This window comes from Carcharodon carcharias (assembly GCF_017639515.1).
Source record: "Carcharodon carcharias isolate sCarCar2 chromosome 38 unlocalized genomic scaffold, sCarCar2.pri SUPER_38_unloc_2, whole genome shotgun sequence".
NCBI lineage: Eukaryota > Metazoa > Chordata > Chondrichthyes > Lamniformes > Lamnidae > Carcharodon > Carcharodon carcharias.
Window position 1 is genome coordinate 1,101,955 of NW_024470786.1, and position 22,838 is coordinate 1,124,792.

The window sequence follows — 22,838 nt, forward strand, 5'->3', positions numbered from 1 at the left end:
CCCGGGTATCTGTTAATCTATATATAAACCACCCTGAACCCCTCGATTAGATTCCAGTCTGTAACTCAATCGCGGGTATCTGGTATTCAATATAGAAACCACCCCGAACCCCTCGATTAGATTTCAGTGTGTAACACACTCCCGGGTATCTGTTATACTATATATAAACCACCCCGAACTCCTCGATTAGATTCCAGTCTCTAACGCACTCCCGGATAACTGTTATTCTATATATATAAACCTCCCGAACTCCTTGATTAGATTCCAGTCTGTAACGCACTCCTGGGTATCTGTTCTTCTATATATAAACCACCCTGAACCACTCGATTAGATTCCAGTCTGTAACACACTCCCGGGTATCTGGTATTCTATATGTAAACCACCCCGAACCCCTCGATAAGATTCCAGTCTGTAACTCACTCCCGGGTATCTGTTACTCTATATATAAACCACCCCGAACCCCTCGATTAGATTCCAGTCTGTAACTCACTCGCAGGTATTTGTTATTCTATATATAAAACACCCCGAACCCCTCAATTAGATTCCAGACTGTAACTAACTCCCGGGTGTCTGTTATTCTATATATAAACCACCCCGAACCCCTCGATTAGATTCCAGTCTGTAACTCACTCCCAGGTGCCTGTTATTCCATTTATATAAACCCCCCGAACCCCTCGATTAGATTCCAGTCTGTAACACACTCCCGGGTATCCGTTATTCTATATAAAAAACACCCTGAACCCTTCGATTAGATTCCAGTCTGTAACACACTCCCGGGTATCTGTTATTCTATATATAAACCACACCGAACCCCTCGATTAGATTCCAGTCTCTAACTCACTCCCGGGTATCCGTTATTCTATATAAAAAACACCCTGAACCCTTCGATTAGATTCCAGTCTGTAACACACTCCCGGGTATCTGTTATTCTATATATAAACCACCCCAAACTCCTCGATTAGATTCCAGTCTGTAACTAACTCCCGGGCATCTGTTATTCTATATATAAACCACGCCGAACCCCTCGTTTAGATTCCAGTCTGTAACTCACTCCCGGGTACCTGTTATCCTGTATATAAAATACGCCCAACCTCCCAATTCGATTCCAATCTGTATCTCACTCCTGGTTAATCGTTATTATATAAATAAACCAACGTAACCACTCGATTAGATTCCAGTCTGTAACTCACTCCCGGATAACTGTTATTCTATATATATAAACCTCCCGAACTCCTTGATTAGATTCCAGTCTGTAACTCACTCCCGGGTATCTGTTATTCTATACAGAATTCACCCCGAATCCCTTGAAAAGATTCCAGTCTGTAACTCAGTCCCGGGTATCTGTTATTCTATATATAACCCCCCCGAACCCCTCGATTAGATTCCAGTCTGTAACTCAGTCCTGGGAATCAGTTATTCTATATATAACCCCCCAGAACCCCTCGATTAGATTTCAGTCTGTTACTCAATCCCGGGTATCTGTTATTCTATATATAAACCACCCTGAACCCCTCGATTAGATTCCAGTCTGTAACTCCCTCACGGGTATCTGTTATTCTATACATAAACTACCTGAAACTCTCGATCAGATTCCAGTCTGTAACTCACTCCTGGGTATCTGTTATTATATATATAAACCACACCGATCCCCTCAGTTAGATTCCAGTCTGTAACTCACTCCCGGGTATCTGTTATTCTATATGTACACCACACCGATCCCCTCAGTTAGATTCCAGTCTGTAACTCACTCCCTGGTATCTGTTATTCTATACAGAAATCACCCCGAACCCCTCGAATAGGATCCAGTCTGTAACTAACTCCCGAGAATCTGTTACTCTATATGTAAATTCCTGAAACCCTCAATTAGATTCCAGTCTGTAACTCAGTCCCGGGTATCTGTTATTCTATACATAAACCACCGTGAACCGCTCAATTAGATTCCAGTCTGTAACTAACTCCGGGGTATCTGTTATTCTATATATAAACCACCCCAAATCCCTCGACGAGATTCCAATCTGTAACTCACTGCTGGGTAATCGTTATTATATAAATCAACCACCGTAACCACTCGGTTAGATTCCAGTCTGTAACTCACTATCGGATAACTGTTATTCTATACGTATAAACCCCCCGAACCCCTTCATTTGATTCCAGTCTGTAACTCATTCCCGGATATCTGTTATTCTATATATAAACCATCCTGAACCCCTCGATTAGATTCCAGTCTGTAACTCACTCCCACGTATGTTATTATACATATAAGCCGCCGAACCCTACGATTAGATTCCAGTCAGTAATCTCACTCCTGGGGATCTGTTATTCTATATATAAACCACCCTGAACCCCTTGATTAGATTCCAGTCTGTAACTCACTCCCGGGTATCTGTTATTCTATATATAAACCCCTCGGAACCCCTCGATTAGGTTCCAGACTGTAACTCACTCCCGGGGGTATGTGTGAATCTATCAGTCAGTGAAGGTTTGCCACGTGGACATGTGCTGACCTTTTTGGTAGGCGGTGGGTTCCTGTGATCCCGGTCCCCATTGTGCCGGCTCTGATCGCGGTCCGAGCTCTCCGCCCTCCTTGGCCCCTCGCACGGCGAGCTGGGCCTGCTCTCCTCGGGTTTCCGCTTTTCCAGCCGCTTCCGCTGGCTGTCTGTCCGCTCGGGGGGTTTCGGCACTGCGTCCTGCTCGGGAGGAAAGAGTGAGGGCATTATAAATGGGTCACGGGCAGGGGGAGCAGCGCCACACCGCGTCATTACAGTTCCACGTGCTCTGCTCGACGGGAGACAGTCCAGGAATTCTGACAGTTCGACAACACAATGAAGATAGCAGCAGAAGGTGACCATTCAGCCCCTTGAGTCCGCCCTGCCGTGCAATACAACCCTGGCTGACCTTCCGCCTCAACTCCACTCCCACCCCCTCTGTCACTCCATTCCTGGAGAGACCGAAAATCTCCCGATCCCGGTCTGGAACATTCTCAATGACGGGGCATCCGCCAGCCTCTGTGGCAGAGAATTCCTAAGAATTCACCACCCTCCGAGTGAAGGAATTTCTCGTCTCAGCCCCAAATGGCTGAGCCCTCATCCAGAGACCGTGCAACTCCCTCTGTGTTCTCGATTCCACGGCTGGGGGCTGCGGTGCTCGGTTGGGGCGGGTCGGGGGGGTGGGTGGGGTGGGGGCTGGGGGTGGGTATGGCAGGAAAACCACCTCCCAGTGCCTACCCCCTCCGAGAATTTTACATGGTTCAATAAAATTATCAAGCCTGCTCAGAAACATGTTTCAATCAAATGACCCCTTTCTTCCCTGAACACCTGGGAGTACAGTTCCGTTCTGCTCAATCGTTTCCAATCAGAAGACCTCACTCGGCCAGAGAATGGGAGACAAGCTGCCACGTTCCCCTCATGAGCACAACTTTCACATCCCAGAAAAGATTCTTGTGGCCCCCATGGCTTGCCTCTGCTCAGGTAGCATTGAACCTGATTCACTCTCTATGGACCAGTATCAATCCTAAACCAATCCCACTGCCCCGCTCTCTCACCCCATAGCCCTGTATCAATCCCCAAACTAATCCCACTGCACCACTCTCACCCCATAGCCCTGTATCAATCCCAAACCATTCCCACTGCCCCGCTCTCTCCCCATAGCCCTGTATCAATCCCCAAACCAATCCCACTGCCCCGCTCTCTCTCCTCATAGCCCTGTATCAATCCCAAAACTAAGCCCACTGCCCGACTCTCTCCCCATAGCCCTGTATCAATCCCCAAACTAATCCCACTGTCCCGCGCTCTCCCCATAGCCCTGTATCAATCCCCAAACTAATCCCACTGTCCCGCGCTCTCCCCATAGGCCTGTATCAATCCCCAAACTAATCCCACTGCCCCACTCTCTCCCCATAGCCCTGTATCGATCCCCAAATTAAGCCCACTGCCCTGCTTTCTCCCCACAGCCCTGTATCAATTCCCAAACTAATCCCACTGCCCCGCTCTCCACTGATAGCCCAGTATCAATCCTGACCGTACAGACATTCTCCCCGGAGTGTGGGCAGGCAGCTGCAGTCGAGTGCTGCCTGCCGCTGCGCAGAAAGATCAGAATGCAGCGGGGCCACTGCCGTCGTGCAGCAAGCACTGCATGCGCGATATCGCAAGATCCCACGGCAACTGTGCAATAAAACCACTGGAACACCTGCTTCTTCCCAAGCCGGGGGCGGGACAAAACCTCAGGGCCGGAGAACGCCCCTGCTCTTCCGCCCATCGCGGTTACCAACTGGCGAACGGCACGCTGCTGCCCAGGGGGGACCCCCTGCTTTTCCTGTCGACGTCCCTGCCCTCGATCGGCGAGCACGATTTCAAAACTTGTGGGTGACACACAAGTCGGAAGCATTATGAACTAGCCTGGGGGGGGTGGGGGTGGTGGTTAGTGGTGGACTTCCAGAGCGCACAGACAGGCTGGTGGAATGGACGGACAGTGGCAGCTGAGATTTAAGGCAGAAAAGCGTGAAATGGCACATTTGGGTAGGAAAAGCCTGGAGAGAAAATGTCAATATCAGGTCAAGAGTACAATTCTGAAGTGAGTGAGGGGGTACATGAGCATAAGTCATTTAAGGTGGCAGGACAGGTTGAGAACGAGGCTAATAAAACAGACGGTATCCTGGGCTTTATTAATAGGGGCATGGAGTACAAGAGCAAGGAGGTTATGTTGAACCTGCATAAGGCACTAGTTCGATCTCAGCTGGAGAGCTGCGTCTTGCTCTGGGTTCCGCACTTTGGGGAGGGTGTGAAGGCTTTAGAGAGGGTGCGGAAAAGATTCACAAGGTTGGTTCCAGGGATGAGGAACATCAGTGACATGTCCAGATTGGAGAAGTTGGGACTGTTCTCCTCGGAGAAGAGAAGGTCGAGAGGAGATTTGATTGGGGTGTTCAAAAGCATGGTGGGGGTGGTGGGGGAGAGAAATCGAGAATCAGAGGGACACAGATTGAAAGCAATGGGTAAAAGCAGACAAGGGGAGAAACTTTTTCATGCAGGGAGCGGTCAGGATCTGGGATGCGCTGCCCAAGAACATTGGGGAGGCAGGGTCTGTCGAGGCTTTCAAGCGGGAACAGGGCTGTCACTGAGAGAGGACAGCTTTGCAGAGCTAACTGGGAGGGGTGAGCTGCCCTCACAGGGGGCAGACACGAAGGTGACGGGCTGAATGACCTCACTGCATTGTAAACTGTTTTAACACAGCCAGCACTGAACAGAGAGCTGAATCCCCAGCTTGAACAAAGCTTTTGTAGTATAAAAGCGATTGAGAACTGAACGAACGATTTATGGAACTGAATGCAAAACCCAGGGTGCCGTCGGCCCCTCAGTTTTATTCTATAAATTCAGGAAACCTGCATTTTTGCCAAGTGCTGTAATTATCTGCGTGCTTAAATGTTCTTAATTGTGCAACCCTTTTGTTAGCTCATACTTTATTTTTATTTCAATGAAGCGTTACAAATGATGACAACTTGCTTGCTTCTTGTAGTCACGACTCGATAACCGGTCATCCAGACGGTTTTACATCTGTCTGTCCAACGGGGGTGGTAGGTGGTGGGGGGGGGTGGGAGGGAGGGGGTGTCACTTAAAAAAGCAAAGGGAAGGTGACACCCTGCTGCATTGCTGTTCACACCTCGGTCCCAAGCCACTACAACTGCGTGGAGGTGTTGGAAGCGGTGGTTGCCAGGTGAGAGCACGGCTCAGCAGACTGGAGAGCTGGTTTGAGAGAGGTGGGTGTGCAAAGGCGTGGGTGGGGGATGGGTAGGAGAGAGGAGACAAGCAATGATGAATGGCCACACAGACGGGGAGATGACTGCTCACCTCCAACCCCCCACCACCCCAGCAAGCCTGCCTGGCTACGTGGCCCATACCACTCCAGCTCAGGCGTGTTGCCGGCCTGCCAGACTCCTGATCTTGTCGCTCATTATGTCGACAAACATGCTCGGTAAGTCATCCAAACGGGGCTGGGGGTGGGGAGATGAAAAAAAACCCACTCAGGTCTCTGACCGTACTTCAACTCTGGTCAGTTGCAAGAGCTTTCAAGCGAACATTTTCTGGCCCCCTCGTCACTGTCACACATCCTGGCGTGGAACCGGGTTAGGAACAGTTCGGTGGGGGGGGGGGGAGGCTGATAGGACCCAGAAGAGACTGGGTGGGGCGGGGAGGGTGGTGGGGTTGCGAAAATCAATAGGTTTGAAACTTGGGTGGTTGGGGGTGGGGGGTGGGGGGGGTGGGTGGTGGGGGGTGGGAGGATGGACGTTAGTTGGTCTGCTACATGCGTCAGGATAACGCGGGTAGCGTTCCAAGTCGCACCCATCTGTCGGTGGCAGTCGACAACAATCAGCCTTTAGCTAGCACCTTGATCGCCCTGAGGCACCGCACAGGAGTGTAAGTCAGGCAAAGGGGAGGACTTGACAGGGTGGATGCGGAGAGGATGTCTCCTCTTGTGGGAGCACCTAGAACTACAGGGCTCACTGTTTAAAAATAAGGATTCGCCCATTTAAAACGGAGGTGAGGAGAAAATCTCTCTCTCAGGGGGTGGAGAGTCTTTGGAACTCCCCTCCTGAAAAGGCGGCGATGAGCAGAGTCTTTGGATATTTTTAAGGCAGAGGTGCATTGCTCGATAAGCAAAGGGGGTGAAAGGTCTTTCGGGATCAGACGGGCGTGCGCAATTGAGGTTACAATCAGGTCAGCCGTGATCTGATTGAATGGTGGAGCAGGCTGGAGGGGCTGAGTGGCCTACTCCTGCCCCAAGTTTGTCAGTATCGGGACAGGTGACCCAAGCTTGGCCAGACAGATAGATTTTAAAGAGCATCTTAGGGTGTTGGGGAGGGGGGAGGAGGAGCAGGGCCCAGCAGCCGAAGGCAGAGCGATGGAAGTTGGTAAAAGTGACGCAAGAGGCCGAGATTGGAGGGGAGCAGAGATCTCACAAGGTTGAAGTTGGGGGGGTGGGGGGGGGGGGCTGCAGGTGGTGATAGAGATTGGGGGCGGTGGGGAAGGCGAGAACTGGCGTTCTTGAGGGGTCCGACTGTGGCATCAGTCTGCCGTGTGGAACTGAGCTGCCTCGCCCACCTCCTTGGCAGCAGTGGGCACACTTTGAGCGACGGGGCTTCCTTCGCTGTCAAGCAGCCAAGGCCCCCCCACCCCACACCCCTGGACAGGCAGGTTCTCACCGCCTCTCCTTCCCCCTCCCCCTCAAGACGAGACACTGTGAAGCAAAAAACGCAGCGCACGCTCTGCTCCTTTGACCGAGCCACAGAGGAAGTGGCCAAGAGGTTGCTCAATCTGGCGCGGCCCCAGCCAGCTTCCTCCTCCTGTCTCGCAGCTTTAAGGGGCGTGGTTACCGCCATCACGAGCAAGGAGTAAAGAGGGTGTCCTTCGCAAGGTGCCGAGAGTCCTGCTCCTGCTGGGCGGGCAGGCAGGCTCAAGAGGGAACTGTTTGAAAGGGAGAACGTTCCCAAGGTCTCTGCCCACCATCCCCCACCCCATTCACTAGCATTTCTCTGCCACCTTGAGTTCGCCCCCAAAACCTTGCAGCCTTGGCTCCTCTTTTCGAACAGCCAGGAGAGGGACGAGGGGCTGAATGGCCGCAAGGTTCCCGGCAATTCCAAGACCCAGAAACTTCTGCAAAAGATTTTTGGTGGACGGGGGAGACGGGGTTGCTGAGATACATCTGGAGACGGGCAGAGGCTATTCGTCCCGTCGAGCCTCTGCTGGCTCTTAGAAGCTGTCCAATTAATGCCACCTTCCTGCCCTTCCTACAAGCCTGTTCCGGCACCAACCCCCGCCAGCACCACCCCCCCCCCGACCCGCCCTGCCATCCCGCAGCTTTTATCCAAACGACCCCCCCACCCCGTTGAATGTTCCGACTGAATCTGCTTCCCCCGCCGGCTGAGGCACTGCATTCCAGCTCACAACGACATGCGGCGTAACAACGTGCGCCTCGCTCCCCCTCACCCCCCCCCCCCCCAAACCCCCACCCGTCTCTGGTTCGCCGGCTCCTCGTCCGCCGAGCCAGAAAAGCTCAGCAGTGAACGTGAAACTCTGCGTCAAATCTGTCCTCAGCTCTCACTGCTCGAAGGTAGGGATGGGGGGGGGGTGTGTGTGTGTGGAAGAGAGAGGGGGCGCTGGGGGGGGAGGGGTGGAAGAGAGGGGGCGCTCGAGGGGGGGAGGGGTGGAAGAGAGAGGGGGCGCTCGAGGGGGGGAGGGGTGGAAGAGAGAGGGGGCGCTCGAGAGGGGGAGGGGTGGAAGAGAGAGGGGGCGCTCGAGAGGGGGGAGGGGTGGAAGAGAGAGGGGGCGCTCGAGGGGGGAGGGGTGGAAGAGAGAGGGGGCGCTCGAGGAGGAGGGGTGGAAGAGAGAGGGGGCGCTCGAGGAGGAGGGGTGGAAGAGAGAGGGGGCGCTCGAGGAGGAGGGGTGGAAGAGAGAGGGGGCGCTCGAGGAGGAGGGGTGGAAGAGAGAGGGGGCGCTCGAGGAGGAGGGGTGGAAGAGAGAGGGGGCGCTCGAGGAGGAGGGGTGGAAGAGAGAGGGGGCGCTCGAGGAGGAGGGGTGGAAGAGAGAGGGGGCGCTCGAGGAGGAGGGGTGGAAGAGAGAGGGGGCGCTCGAGGAGGAGGGGTGGAAGAGAGAGGGGGCGCTCGACGGGGGGAGGGGTGGAAGAGAGAGGGGGCGCTCGAGGAGGAGGGGTGGAAGAGAGAGGGGGCGCTCGAGGAGGAGGGGTGGAAGAGAGAGGGGGCGCTCGAGAGGGGGAGGGGTGGAAGAGAGAGGGGGCGCTCGAGGAGGAGGGGTGGAAGAGAGAGGGGGCGCTCGAGGAGGAGGGGTGGAAGAGAGAGGGGGCGCTCGAGGAGGAGGGGTGGAAGAGAGAGGGGGCGCTCGACGGGGGGAGGGGTGGAAGAGAGAGGGGGCGCTCGAGGAGGAGGGGTGGAAGAGAGAGGGGGCGCTCGAGGAGGAGGGGTGGAAGAGAGAGGGGGCGCTCGAGGAGGAGGGGTGGAAGAGAGAGGGGGCGCTCGAGGGGGGGGGGCTGGAAGAGAGAGAGTGAAAGTGGCGGGAGAGGAAGTGCAAGAGGCGGAGGGGCCGTGAGGGGCAAGTGGCCGTGAGGGGGCAGGGATGAGGGTCTGAGAGAGTGTGTTGGGGGGGGGGAGGGGGGGGGCGCAGATACAGGAGTGAAGCCGAGTAAGTGCTTGCGGGGTGGGGGGTGGGGGGTGGGGTGGAAGCAGTGTGAGGCCAAGGGGAGCAGGGGGGGATGCGTGGGGGGTGACCAATTGAGGCTGAGGTCGGGGTGAGCAGGGAGTCGGATGTTGCAGATGCGGGGGGGGGGGGGGGGGGGTGGTGGAAACGGGAGGTGGGGGGTTGCGGGGAAGGAAAGGAAAGGCAGCGAACATCAAAAGTGTTTGTGTGGTGAGAAACAACACCGAGCACAAAGAGCTCTCCATCCTCTGGGTAAAGGCTCTGCAGGACACGAAGGCCACAGCGGCTTCGGGTTTGCCAGCCTGCAGTCCAATCTCGGCGAGGGGGGCTGCAGGTCCCGCGCTGTCGGCCCGACAAGCTCCTTGCCTAACCTGGCTGGCGCCGAGCGTCCCCCCCCCCGCCCCGTTCAGCTCAGGGAGGGCAGCGCGGCCCCTCTCGCTGCAAAAGCCGGCGGGGATGAAACCGCAGGACAGGCCACACAGCCCAGCCTCGCCTCCTCCCGAGCTCAGAGGGTCAGAGGACGGTGATCTAATCGAATCGCTGAACTTAAGGCGGTTGAAGGAAGTTTTAGGATCGGGGTTGGGGTGGGGAGGTGGTGTCCAGAACGAGGGGGCAGGACTTTCAAATTGGAGCCGGGCGGTTTTGAAGGTGACCATCAGGAAGCGCTTCATAGAAAGTCAGCCAGTCTCCGCTCCGACTGTACAGGGCACAGGGGAGGCCGCATCTGGAGCACTGGGGACAGTTTTGGTCTCCTTACTTAAGGAGAGATTTACCCCCACTGGAGGCCGTTCAGAGCAGGTTCACCCGGCTGATTCCTGGGACGAAGGGGGTTTGTCTTGTGAGGAGGGGTTGAGCAGGTTGGGCCTGTACCCATTGGAGTTTAGAAGAATGAGAGGCGATCTTATCGAGACAGATAAGATTCAGCAATGGCAGGAGTTTCTGGGAGTGATTTGGAGACACAGCAAAAATTCATCCCTAGGAAGAAGAAGCAGACTAAAGGGAGGACGAGACAACCATGGCTGACAAGGGAAGTCAGGGACAGCATAAAAGCTAAAGAGAAAGCAGACAATGCGGCAAAGAGCAGAGGGAAACCAGGGGATTGGGAAGCCTACAAAGACCAACAGAGGGCAACTAAAAAAGAAATAAGGAGGGAGAAGATTAAATATGAGGGTAAACTAACCAGAAATATAAAAGAAGATTGCAAGAGTTTTTTTTAGATATATAAAGGGTAAGAGAGAGGCAAAAGTGGACATTGGGCCGCTGGAGAAGTGATAGTGGGAACAAAGAAATGGCGGAGGAACTGAATAGGTACTTTGCGCCAGTCTTCACAGTGGAAGACATGAGTGACATCCCCAAAGTTCAAGAGAGTCGGGGGGGGGGCAGAGGTGAGTATGGTGGCCATTACCAAGGAGAAGGTGCTAGGAAAACTGAAAGGTCTGAAGGTGGATAAATCACCTGGACCAGATGGATTACACTCCAGAGTTCTGAAGGAGATAGCTGAAGAGATAGTGGGGGCATTAGTGGTGATCTTTCAGGAATCACTGGAGTCAGGGAGGGTCCCAGAGGACTGGAAAATCGCTAATGTAACTCCCCTGTTTGAGAAGGGAGTGAGGCAAAAGATGGGAAATTACAGGCCGATTAGCCTGACCTCGATCTTTGGTAAGATTTTAGAGTCCATTATTAAGGATGAGAATTCAGAATACTTGGAAGTGCATGGTAAAATCGGGCAAAGTCAGCATGGTTTCATCAAAGGGAGGCCTGACAAATCTTTTAGAATTCTTTGCGGAGGTAATGAGTAGGTTAGACAAAGGAGAGCCAATGGATGTTATCTACTTGGACTTCCAGAAGGCCTTTGACAAGGTGCCGCACAGGAGGCTGCTCAGTAAGATAAGAGCCCATGGTGTTAGAGGCAACGTACTAGCATGGATAGAAGTCTGGCTGTCTGGCAGGAGGCAGAGAGTGGGGATAAGGGGGTCCTTCTCAGGATGGCGGCCGGTGACTAGTGGAGTTCCGCAGGGGGCAGTGTTGGGACCACAACTTCTCACTTTATACATTAATGATCTAGATGAAGGAACTGAGGGCACCCTGGCTAAGTTTGCAGATGATACAAAGATAGGTGGAGGGACAGGTAGTATTGAGGAGGCAGGGAGGCTGCAGAAGGATTTGAACAGGTTAGGAGAATGGGCAAGGAAGTGGCAGATGGAATACAACGTGGGGAAGTGTGAGGTCATGCACTTTGGTAGGAAGAATAGAGACATAGACTATTTTCTAAATGGGGAGAGAATTCAGAAATCTGGAGTGCAAAGGGACTTGGGAGTCCTAGTCCAGGATTCTCTTAAGGTTAACTTGCAGGTTGAGTCGGTAGTTAGGAAGGCAAATGTAATGTTGGCATTTATTGCGAGAGGACTAGAATATAAAAACAGGGATGTGCTGCTGAGGCTTTATAAGGCTCTGGTCAGACCACATTTAGAATACTGTGAGCAATTTTGGGCCCCGTATCTCAGGAAGGATGTGCTGGCTCTGGAGAGGGTCCAGAGGAGGTTCATGAGAATGATCCCGGGAGTGAAAGGCTTAACATATGAGGAACGTTTGAGGAATCTGGATGGAGTTTAGAAGGATGAGGGGGGATCTGATTGAAACTTACAGAATACTGAAAGGCCTGGATAGAGTGGACGTGGGGAAGATGTTTCCATTAGTAGGAGAGACTAGGACCTGAGGGCACAGCCTCAGAGTAAAGGGAAGACCTTTTAGAACAGAGATGAGAAGAAACTTCTTTAGCCAGAGAGTGGTGAATCTATGGAATTCATTGCCACAGAAGGCTGTGGAGGCCGGGTCATTGAGTGTATTTAAGACCAAGATAGATTCTTGATTGGTAAGGGGATCAAAGGTTACGGGGAGAAAGGAGAATGGGTTGAGAAATTTATCAGCCACGATTGAATGGTGGAGCAGACTCGATGGGCCGAATGGCCTAATTTCTGCTCCTATGTCTTATGGTCTTCTTCTGAGGCGGGAGCTGGATAGGGTGGATGCTGAGAGGATGTTTCCCCCTCCGGGGGGGGGGGGGGGGGGGGGGGGGGGGGGGCACAGTTTCAGAATGAGGGGTCTCCTGTTGAAGACAGAGATGAGGAGGAATTTCTTCTCTCAGAGGGTGGTCCGTCTGTGAGATTCTCTCCCCTTCAGAGAGCAGTGGAGGCCGGGGCGTTGAATATATTCAAGGCCGAGTGAGACAGGTTTCTGATCGACGGGGGCTATGGTGGTGGTTGGGGGTGGGGGGGGGGGGAGAGACAGCAAAGTGGAGTTGAGGCCACAATCATGTCGGCCACGATCTTATCGAACGGGGGAGCAGGATCGAGGGGCCCACATCTGCTCCCAGTTTCTTCTGACCAGATTGCAGCGCGTTGGTGAAAATCTGGAACTCTCTCCCCACACAGGCCTGTTCAAATTTCAAATGGATAGATTTTGGTCAGGCAAGAGTAATGAACGGTCATGGATGAGAAGTGCAAGATAAAAGACAGGTCTCATTGCTTGGCAGTGCAGCCAAGAGGTGGAACAGCCTCTCTCCTGTTTCTCCAGTGGCGGGAGGGGTGGTTGAGCAGACGATTATCAGCAAGCATCCTGTCATCAGTCAGTCAGCAGCCCTTTGGAAACCTCTTTTGAACTGACAATCCCAAAAATGCCGAGCTAACAGTCAAGACGCTTCAGTTCCCTGCCACTCACGCGCACAGTAATCTCACAGTTGTAAACCTTTGCTCCAACGGGTTAAATCACAAGAGAAGCTGATGGGGGGGGGGGGGGGGGGGGTTAGATAGATATCCCTCGCGTGCAACATGTTTGAAAATACACCTCCCTTTGTACGCTTAAAACCTACGCAAGTCCTGTCTGATAAGCCACACTGTTGCGTCAGACACCTAATGGGCCGCGCCTATGTAAACAGGTCACGCTGCAGTTACACCCTTCAGCCAGTGGTGCCGCCGCACTGAAGCGATAGTGTTGCCGAAGTGCCGGAAGGCAGAACTTTCAAGGCTTCAAAACAAGAGCCTGGGTTATGTCCGCGTGCCGAGGAAAAGCAACGTCTGTCCTTTAACTCGCGGCACTGAAGATCACGCTTGTCCTTGCAAAGTCATCGACTTTGGGAGCTCATTGATTGGGTCAAACACATCCAAACTGCCATCTTTAATATGCTTCCAACCAGCCAACGCAGGCCTCGAGCGCAATCACGTGCATTTATGTTGCGCCTTTTAAAGGTGGCGCAAATCACTTCACAGGGACATGACTCAGAAAAGGCATCGACACCTCGCCAGGTAGCGATGTTAGGGTCAGGGGACCAAAGGTTGGTCGGGAGGTCACTTTTAAGAAGGCTCTTCAAGGAGGAAGGCGAGGGAGAGGGGCGGAGCTGTTTAAGGAGGGAATTCCAGAGCTCAGGCACCCCAAACCCCCACCCTCCCCTACGCAGCTGAAGGCAAGGTCGCCAATGGTGGAGCGATGGGAACCGGAGGAGCGCAGAGGTCTCGGAGGGTCATCAGGGCTGGAGGAGGTTACAGAGACAGGGAGGGGTGTCGGGGCTGGAGGAGGTTACAGAGATAGGGAGGGGTGTCGGGGCTGGAGGAGGTTACAGAGATAGGGAGGGGTGTCGGGGCTGGAGGAGGTTACAGAGACAGGGAGGGGTGTAGGGGCTGGAGGAGGTTACAGAGATAGGGAGGGTTGTAGGGTCTGGAGGAGGTTACAGAGACAGGGAGGGTTGTAGGGGCTGGAGGAGGTTACAGAGATAGGGAGGGTTGTAGGGGCTGGAGGAGGTTAGAGAGATACAGCGTAGCGACTGTTCGGAAGGTCTTGCATAACCCAGCTAGTTACTGATGAAAGATCTGTATTTGGGCATGGCTGGTGGTGGTAGGGGGTATGAGGGAGGGGATACATCCTGAACAGAAAGAGGCACTGCCCAGTCTTTTCTATTCATTCACAGAATGTGGGTGTCACTGGCTGGGCCCAGCATTTGTTGGCCATCACTAGTTGCCCCTTGGGAAGGTGGTGGTGACCGCCTTCTTAAGCCGCTGCAGTCCCCGTGTGGTGTAGGTACACCCACAGCGCTGTTAGGGAGGGGTTCCAGGATTTGGAACTGTGAAGGAACAGCCGATATATTTCCAAGTCGGGATGCTGAGTGGCTTGGAGGGGAACTCCCAGGTGGTGGGGTGCCCTTGTCCTTCTAGATGGTAGAGGTCATGGGTTTGGGCGGTGCTGTCAAAGGAGCCTTGGCACGCTGCTGAAGTGCATCTTGTAGATGGTACACACACTGCTGCCACTGTGAGTCAGTGGTGGAGGGAGTTTACGAAGTCCCTATGGAATCTGACACTAGTACAGTTCCGGCTGGTTGATTCCAGATCTTAGCAGCCTTCTGCGTGAAGAAATTCAACAGCATCTATACACAAATTCTTTTGCCAATTATCTTACACCCATGACCTTGGAGTACCAGGCCATGAAAACAGTTCCTCTCCATTTATGCAGTCAAAAGCCACACCATAATTTTGAACACCTCTATCAAATCTCACTTTCACCACAGGGGGGAGGATCAAGAAGCAGAGGGACACAGATTGAAGGCGATTGGTAAAAGGAGCGACAGAGACACGAGGAGAAACTTCAAGCAGCGCGGGGTTAGGAACTGAAACGCGCTGCCTGAAAGTGTGGAGGAGGGAAGGTCAATCGAGGGGTTAGGGTTTGGAACACACTGCCTGAGAGTGTGGGGGAGGGGGGGGTCAATCGAGGGGTTAGGATCTGGAACGTGCTGCCTGAGAGTGTGGGGGAGGGGGGGTCAATCGAGGGGTTAGGATCTGGAACGCGCTGCTTGAGAGTGTGGGGGAGGGAGGGTCAATCGAGGGGTTAGGATCTGGAACGCGCTGCCTGAGAATGTGGGGGAGGGAGGGTCAATCGAGGGGTTAGGATCTGGAACGCGCTGCCTGAGAATGTGGGGGAGGGAGGGTCAATCGAGGGGTTAGGATCTGGAACGCGCTGCCTGAGAATGTGGGGGAGGGAGGGTCAATCGAGGGGTTAGGATCTGGAACGCACCGCCTGAGAGTGTAGGGAGGAAGGGTCAATTGGGGCGTTCGAGGGGGAATGGGGTTATCATCAGGAAAGGAAGAATGTGCAGGGGAGAAGGCGTGGTGGTGGAGGGGTGTGGGGGTAGGAATGTCATGAGGTACGTTGCTCATTCGAAGAGCCAACAAAGACAGGTCAGGCTGAATGGGCTCCTTCTGCACTATAACAAAAATGAGATTCTCTGGACAAGAAACCCAACTTCCCCAGTCTCTCCACGTGACTGAATTCCTTGGCAACTTTCTCAGCGGGAGCTCTACAATCCTGCTGCCCTCAACATCGAGATGCTTCTCCAGAGCTCCCTGCTTGGCTTCCTTGGATGACTGATCTCGTCATGACGGCCCGCACGGTTGTGCTCTCACTTGAAGTCACAAGGCCGCAGGCTTCGATTCCCTGTCCAGGACACGGCCGCATTCTTGCCGCCGGCAGTCCATTGCAGTGCCGAGCGGAGTGCTCCACTGCCAGAAGCATTGCTCCGCTCGGCAGCCTGCAACGCTACTGGAGGCAGGGCAAGGCACTCTGCTTGTGGCCTCCTCCGACACGACGAGATCAAGTCACCTCTAACAGCAACACGTCCCCTTTGTGCCCTTCTGGCTGCGTGCAGGATCTCGCTCTGGGCAAACAGCATTGCTGTACTTGTCTGCACCACAACAGCTAGCGCACAGAGGGGACGTCCACCAGCAGCCAAGTGCTATGGGATGTGCAGAGGACTTGTTGGCAGTGTGTGAACATATGAAGTGGCTCCTCTAACCACTGGGTTACCCAATGAGTCTAAGGCAGGGCAGGATTTATAACAGTCGGTATATTTGATCATCAGGGTCAATTTTTAAAAAAGGAGCTCCTACGAACTACAGCAAGAAGTCAATTTAAAAAAGGAGCGACTACTAACTAGAGCAAACAGTCCATTTAAAAAAAGAGCCTCTACAAACTCCAGCAAACAGTCCATTTAAAAAAGGAGCCTCTACAAACTCCAGCAAACAGTCCATTTAAAAAAGGAGCCTCTACGAACTACAGCAAACAGTCCATTTAAAAAAGGAGCCTCTACAAACTCCAGCAAACAGTCCATTTAAAAAAGGAGCCTCTACAAACTCCAGCAAACAGTCCATTTAAAATAAGAGCCTCTACGAACTCCAGCAAACAGCCCATTTAAAAAAGGAACGTCTACAAACTCCAGCAAACAGCCCATTTAAAAAAGGAACGTCTACAAACTCCAGCAAACAGCCCATTTAAAAAAGGAACGTCTACAAACTCCAGCAAACAGTCCATTTAAAATAGGAGCCTCTACAAACTCCAGCAAACAGTCCATTTAAAAAAGGAGCCTCTACAAACTCCAGCAAACAGTCCATTTAAAATAAGAGCCTCTACGAACTCCAGCAAACAGCCCATTTAAAAAAGGAACGTCTACAAACTCCAGCAAACAGCCCATTTAAAAAAGGAACGTCTACAAACTCCAGCAAACAGCCCATTTAAAAAAGGAACGTCTACAAACTCCAGCAAACAGTCCATTTAAAATAGGAGCCTCTACAAACTCCAGCAAACAGTCCATTTAAAAAAGGAACGTCTACAAACTCCAGCAAACAGCCCATTTAAAAAAAGAGCCTCTACAAACTCCAGCAAACAGTCCATTTAAAAAAGGAGCCTCCACAAACTCCAGCAAACAGTCCATTTAAAAAAGGAGCCTCTACAAACTCCAGCAGTCTATTTAAAATAAGAGCCTCTACAAACTCCAGCAAAAAGTCTATTTAAAATAAGAGCCTCTACAAACTCCAGCAAACAGTCCATTTAAAAAAGGAGCCTCTACAAACTCCAGCAGTCTATTTAAAAAAGGAACCTCTACAAACTCCAGCAAAAAGTCTATTTAAAATAAGAGCCTCTACAAACTCCAGCAAACAGTCTATTTAAAAAAGGAGCCTCTACAAACTCCAGCAAACAGTCCATTTAAAAAAGGAACCTCTACAACCTCCAGCAAACAGTCCATTTAAAAAAGGAGCCTCTACAACCTCCAGCAAACAGTCCATTTAAAAAAGGAGCCTCTACAAACTCCAGCAAACAGCCCATTTAAAAAAGGAACCTCTACAACCTCCAGCAAACAGCCCATTTAAAAAAGGAGCCTCTACAAACTCCAGCAAACAGTCCATTTAAAAAAGGAGCCTCTACAAACTCCAGCAAACAGTCCATTTAAAAAAGGAGCCTCTACAAACTCCAGCAAACAGTCTATTTAAAAAAGGAACCTCTACAAACTCCAGCAAACAGTCTATTTAAAATAAGAGCCTCTACAAACTCCAGCAAACAGCCCATTTAAAAAAGGAACCTCTACAAACTCCAGCAAACAGTCTATTTAAAAAAGGAACCTCTACAAACTCCAGCAAACAGTCTATTTAAAATAAGAGCCTCTACAAACTCCAGCAAACAGTCCATTTAAAAAAGGAGCCTCTACAAACTCCAGCAAACAGTCCATTTAAAAAAGGAGCCTCTACAAACTCCAGCCAACAGTCCATTTAAAATAAGAGCCTCTACAAACTCCAGCAAACAGCCCATTTAAAAAAGGAGCCTCTACAAACTCCAGCAAACAGTCCATTTAAAAAAGGAGCCTCTACAAACTCCAGCAGTCGATTTGAAATAAGAGCCTCTACAAACTCCAGCAAACAGTCCATTTAAAAAAGGAGCCTCTACAAACTCCAGCAAACAGTCCATTTAAAAAAGGAGCCTCTACAAACTCCAGCAAACAGTCCATTTAAAAAAGGAACCTCTACAACCTCCAGCAAACAGCCCATTTAAAAAAGGAACGTCTACAAACTCCAGCAAACAGCCCATTTAAAAAAGGAACGTCTACAAACTCCAGCAAACAGCCCATTTAAAAAAGGAACGTCTACAAACTCCAGCAAACAGTCCATTTAAAAAAGGAACGTCTACAAACTCCAGCAAACAGTCCATTTAAAAAAGGAACGTCTACAAACTCCAGCAAACAGTCCATTTAAAATAAGAGCCTCTACAAACTCCAGCAAACAGCCCATTTAAAAAAGGAGCCTCCACAAACTCCAGCAAACAGTCCATTTAAAATAAGAGCCTCTACAAACTCCAGCAAACAGTCCATTTAAAAAAGGAGCCTCTACAAACTCCAGCAAACAGTCCATTTAAAAAAGGAGCCTCTACAAACTCCAGCAAACAGTCCATTTAAAATAAGAGCCTCTACAAACTCCAGCAAACAGTCCATTTAAAAAAGGAACCTCTACAAACTCCAGCAAACAGTCCATTTAAAATAAGAGCCTCTACAAACTCCAGCAAACAGTCCATTTAAAAAAGGAGCCTCTACAACCTCCAGCAAACAGTCCATTTAAAAAAGGAGCCTCTACAACCTCCAGCAAACAGTCCATTTAAAAAAGGAGCCTCTACAACCTCCAGCAAACAGTCCATTTAAAAAAGGAACGTCTACAAACTCCAGCAAACAGTCCATTTAAAAAAGGAACGTCTACAAACTCCAGCAAACAGTCCATTTAAAATAAGAGCCTCTACAAACTCCAGCAAACAGCCCATTTAAAAAAGGAACCTCTACAAACTCCAGCAAACAGTCCATTTAAAAAAGGAGCCTCTACAACCTCCAGCAAACAGTCCATTTAAAAAAGGAACGTCTACAAACTCCAGCAAACAGTCCATTTAAAAAAGGAACGTCTACAAACTCCAGCAAACAGTCCATTTAAAATAAGAGCCTCTACAAACTCCAGCAAACAGCCCATTTAAAAAAGGAGCCTCCACAAACTCCAGCAAACAGTCCATTTAAAATAAGAGCCTCTACAAACTCCAGCAAACAGTCCATTTAAAAAAGGAGCCTCTACAAACTCCAGCAAACAGTCCATTTAAAAAAGGAGCCTCTACAAACTCCAGCAAACAGTCCATTTAAAAAAGGAGCCTCTACAAACTCCAGCAAACAGTCCATTTAAAAAAGGAGCCTCTACAAACTCCAGCAAACAGTCCATTTAAAATAAGAGCCTCTACAAACTCCAGCAAACAGTCCATTTAAAAAAGGAACCTCTACAAACTCCAGCAAACAGTCCATTTAAAATAAGAGCCTCTACAAACTCCAGCAAACAGTCCATTTAAAAAAGGAGCCTCTACAACCTCCAGCAAACAGTCCATTTAAAAAAGGAACCTCTACAAACTCCAGCAAACAGTCCATTTAAAAAAGGAGCCTCTACAACCTCCAGCAAACAGTCCATTTAAAAAAGGAACCTCTACAAACTCCAGCAAACAGTCTATTTAAAATAAGAGCCTCTACAAACTCCAGCAAACAGTCCATTTAAAAAAGGAGCCTCCACAAACTCCAGCAAACAGTCCATTTAAAAAAGGAACGTCTACAAACTCCAGCAAACAGTCTATTTAAAAAAGGAGCCTCTACAAACTCCAGCAAACAGCCCATTTAAAAAAGGAACCTCTACAAACTCCAGCAAACAGTCTATTTAAAAAAGGAACGTCTACAAACTCCAGCAAACAGTCCATTTAAAAAAGGAGCCTCTACAAACTCCAGCAAACAGTCCATTTAAAAAAGGAACCTCTACAAACTCCAGCAAACAGTCCATTTAAAAAAGGAGCCTCTACAAACTCCAGCAGTCGATTTGAAATAAGAGCCTCTACAAACTCCAGCAAACAGTCCATTTAAAAAAGGAACCTCTACAAACTCCAGCAGTCGATTTGAAATAAGAGCCTCTACAAACTCCAGCAAACAGTCCATTTAAAAAAGGAGCCTCTACAAACTCCAGCAAACAGTCCATTTAAAAAAGGAACCTCTACAAACTCCAGCAAACAGTCCATTTAAAAAAGGAGCCTCTACAAACTCCAGCAAACAGTCCATTTAAAATAAGAGCCTCTACAAACTCCAGCAAACAGCCCATTTAAAAAAGGAGCCTCTACAAACTCCAGCAAACAGTCCATTTAAAAAAGGAGCCTCTACAAACTCCAGCAAACAGTCCATTTAAAAAAGGAGCCTCCACAAACTCCAGCAAACAGTCCATTTAAAATAAGAGCCTCTACAAACTCCAGCAAACAGTCCATTTAAAAAAGGAGCCTCTACAAACTCCAGCAAACAGTCCATTTAAAAAAGGAACCTCTACAAACTCCAGCAAACAGTCCATTTAAAAAAGGAGCCTCCACAAACTCCAGCAAACAGTCCATTTAAAAAAGGAGCCTCTACAAACTCCAGCAAACAGCCCATTTAAAAAAGGAACGTCTACAAACTCCAGCAAACAGTCCATTTAAAATAAGAGCCTCTACGAACTCCAGCAAACAGCCCATTTAAAAAAGGAACGTCTACAAACTCCAGCAAACAGCCCATTTAAAAAAGGAACGTCTACAAACTCCAGCAAACAGTCCATTTAAAAAAGGAACGTCTACAAACTCCAGCAAACAGTCCATTTAAAAAAGGAACGTCTACAAACTCCAGCAAACAGTCCATTTAAAATAAGAGCCTCTACAAACTCCAGCAAACAGCCCATTTAAAAAAGGAGCCTCTACAAACTCCAGCAAACAGTCCATTTAAAAAAGGAGCCTCTACAAACTCCAGCAAACAGTCCATTTAAAAAAGGAGCCTCCACAAACTCCAGCAAACAGTCCATTTAAAATAAGAGCCTCTACAAACTCCAGCAAACAGTCCATTTAAAAAAGGAGCCTCTACAAACTCCAGCAAACAGTCCATTTAAAAAAGGAACCTCTACAAACTCCAGCAAACAGTCCATTTAAAAAAGGAGCCTCCACAAACTCCAGCAAACAGCCCATTTAAAAAAGGAACGTCTACAAACTCCAGCAAACAGTCCATTTAAAAAAGGAACGTCTACAAACTCCAGCAAACAGTCCATTTAAAAAAGGAACGTCTACAAACTCCAGCAAACAGTCCATTTAAAATAAGAGCCTCTACAAACTCCAGCAAACAGCCCATTTAAAAAAGGAGCCTCTACAAACTCCAGCAAACAGTCCATTTAAAAAAGGAGCCTCTACAAACTCCAGCAAACAGTCCATTTAAAAAAGGAGCCTCCACAAACTCCAGCAAACAGTCCATTTAAAATAAGAGCCTCTACAAACTCCAGCAAACAGTCCATTTAAAAAAGGAGCCTCTACAAACTCCAGCAAACAGTCCATTTAAAAAAGGAACCTCTACAAACTCCAGCAAACAGTCCATTTAAAAAAGGAGCCTCCACAAACTCCAGCAAACAGTCCATTTAAAAAAGGAACCTCTACAAACTCCAGCAAACAGTCTATTTAAAAAAGGAACCTCTACAAACTCCAGCAAACAGTCCATTTAAAAAAGGAACCTCTACAAACTCCAGCAAACAGTCTATTTAAAAAAGGAACCTCTACAAACTCCAGCAAACAGTCCATTTAAAAAAGGAACCTCTACAAACTCCAGCAAACAGTCCATTCAAAAAAGGAGCCTCTACAAACTCCAGCAAACAGTCCATTTAAAAAAGGAGCCTCTACAAACTCCAGCAGTCGATTTAAAATAAGAGCCTCTACAAACTCCAGCAAACAGTCTATTTAAAAAAGGAACCTCTACAAACTCCAGCAAACAGTCTATTTAAAATAAGAGCCTCTACAAACTCCAGCAAGCAGTCCATTTAAAAAAGGAGCCTCTACAAACTTTAAAGGAAAATTAACATCAGCAAAAAAAGGGTTCTTTTTTTGAAGAAAGGGTCACGACAAACTGCATTAAACAAGAGCCTATTTACAAAACTACAGCAAGGCCTCCAATAAATGTGGAACTTTTATTGTTGCCCTTCAGGAAAACACTGAGCGAGTTACCCCATACGAACTGCGTGCGGACAGCCAGTCCCGGCCCCCTTGCAAATGTGGTTTGCAGGCAGAGTTTGGCAAATTCTCTCCGCTCTGGCCGGGAACAGCGCCACGCCATTCTACATAGCAACGAATGGGAGGCACTTTTTTCTGCACAGGTGACTTGCGCTTGGAAAGAGGCCAGGGTGGGAGGAAAAGAGGGACAGGGTTACTTGCAGCAGGTCGTTCTGGCTTATTCTGGACCCCTCTGCGCGCAGAGATACGAGGCAGCCCTTCAGAGTGACCGGTCGCCGAACAAGGCGGGAGGTATCCGGCTGACAAACCCGAGACTGCAACTTCGGTCACTTTGTGACGGGCGACACAGAAATCTCACCAGCCACACATTGGGATGGGGCTGTGCGCAGGGCTTCGTGTCAATCTGTTATTTTTTTTCAAACCGAGCACTCACAGCAGTGAGGCAATCACTAACGTCCAGTAATAGGGTTGGGGTCAGGGCTGTAACACACAAGTTCCAGAACGGTTAAAGGCACGGGAGGAGGCCATTTGGCCAGTCGTGTGTGCGCTAGCTCTGAGTGAGCAACGCAACTGCAGCCACTCCCCTCCCCCTTAACCCTGCACGTTGCTTTCCCAATAACCCCATTACCTCTCAAACCCCTCGACTGACCCTCCCTCCCCCACACTCTCAGGCAGCACGTTCCAGATCCTAACCCCTCGATTGACCCTCCCTCCCCCTCACTCTCAGGCAGCGCGTTCCAGATCCTAATCCCCACAATTGAC

General features: G+C 50.0%; 1 protein-coding gene across 5 annotated transcripts in view; it reads right to left on the reverse strand.

The window, feature by feature from the left end:
- Positions 1-22,838, reverse strand: part of LOC121274795 (autism susceptibility gene 2 protein homolog) — an 89,217-nt gene that overhangs the window by 51,131 nt on the left and 15,248 nt on the right. For all 5 annotated transcript variants that reach the window (XM_041182150.1, XM_041182152.1, XM_041182151.1 and 2 more), the window contains exon 2: positions 2,505-2,687. In XM_041182150.1, the coding sequence (XP_041038084.1) occupies positions 2,505-2,687 (183 nt within the window). The remainder of the gene's footprint in view (positions 1-2,504; positions 2,688-22,838) is intronic.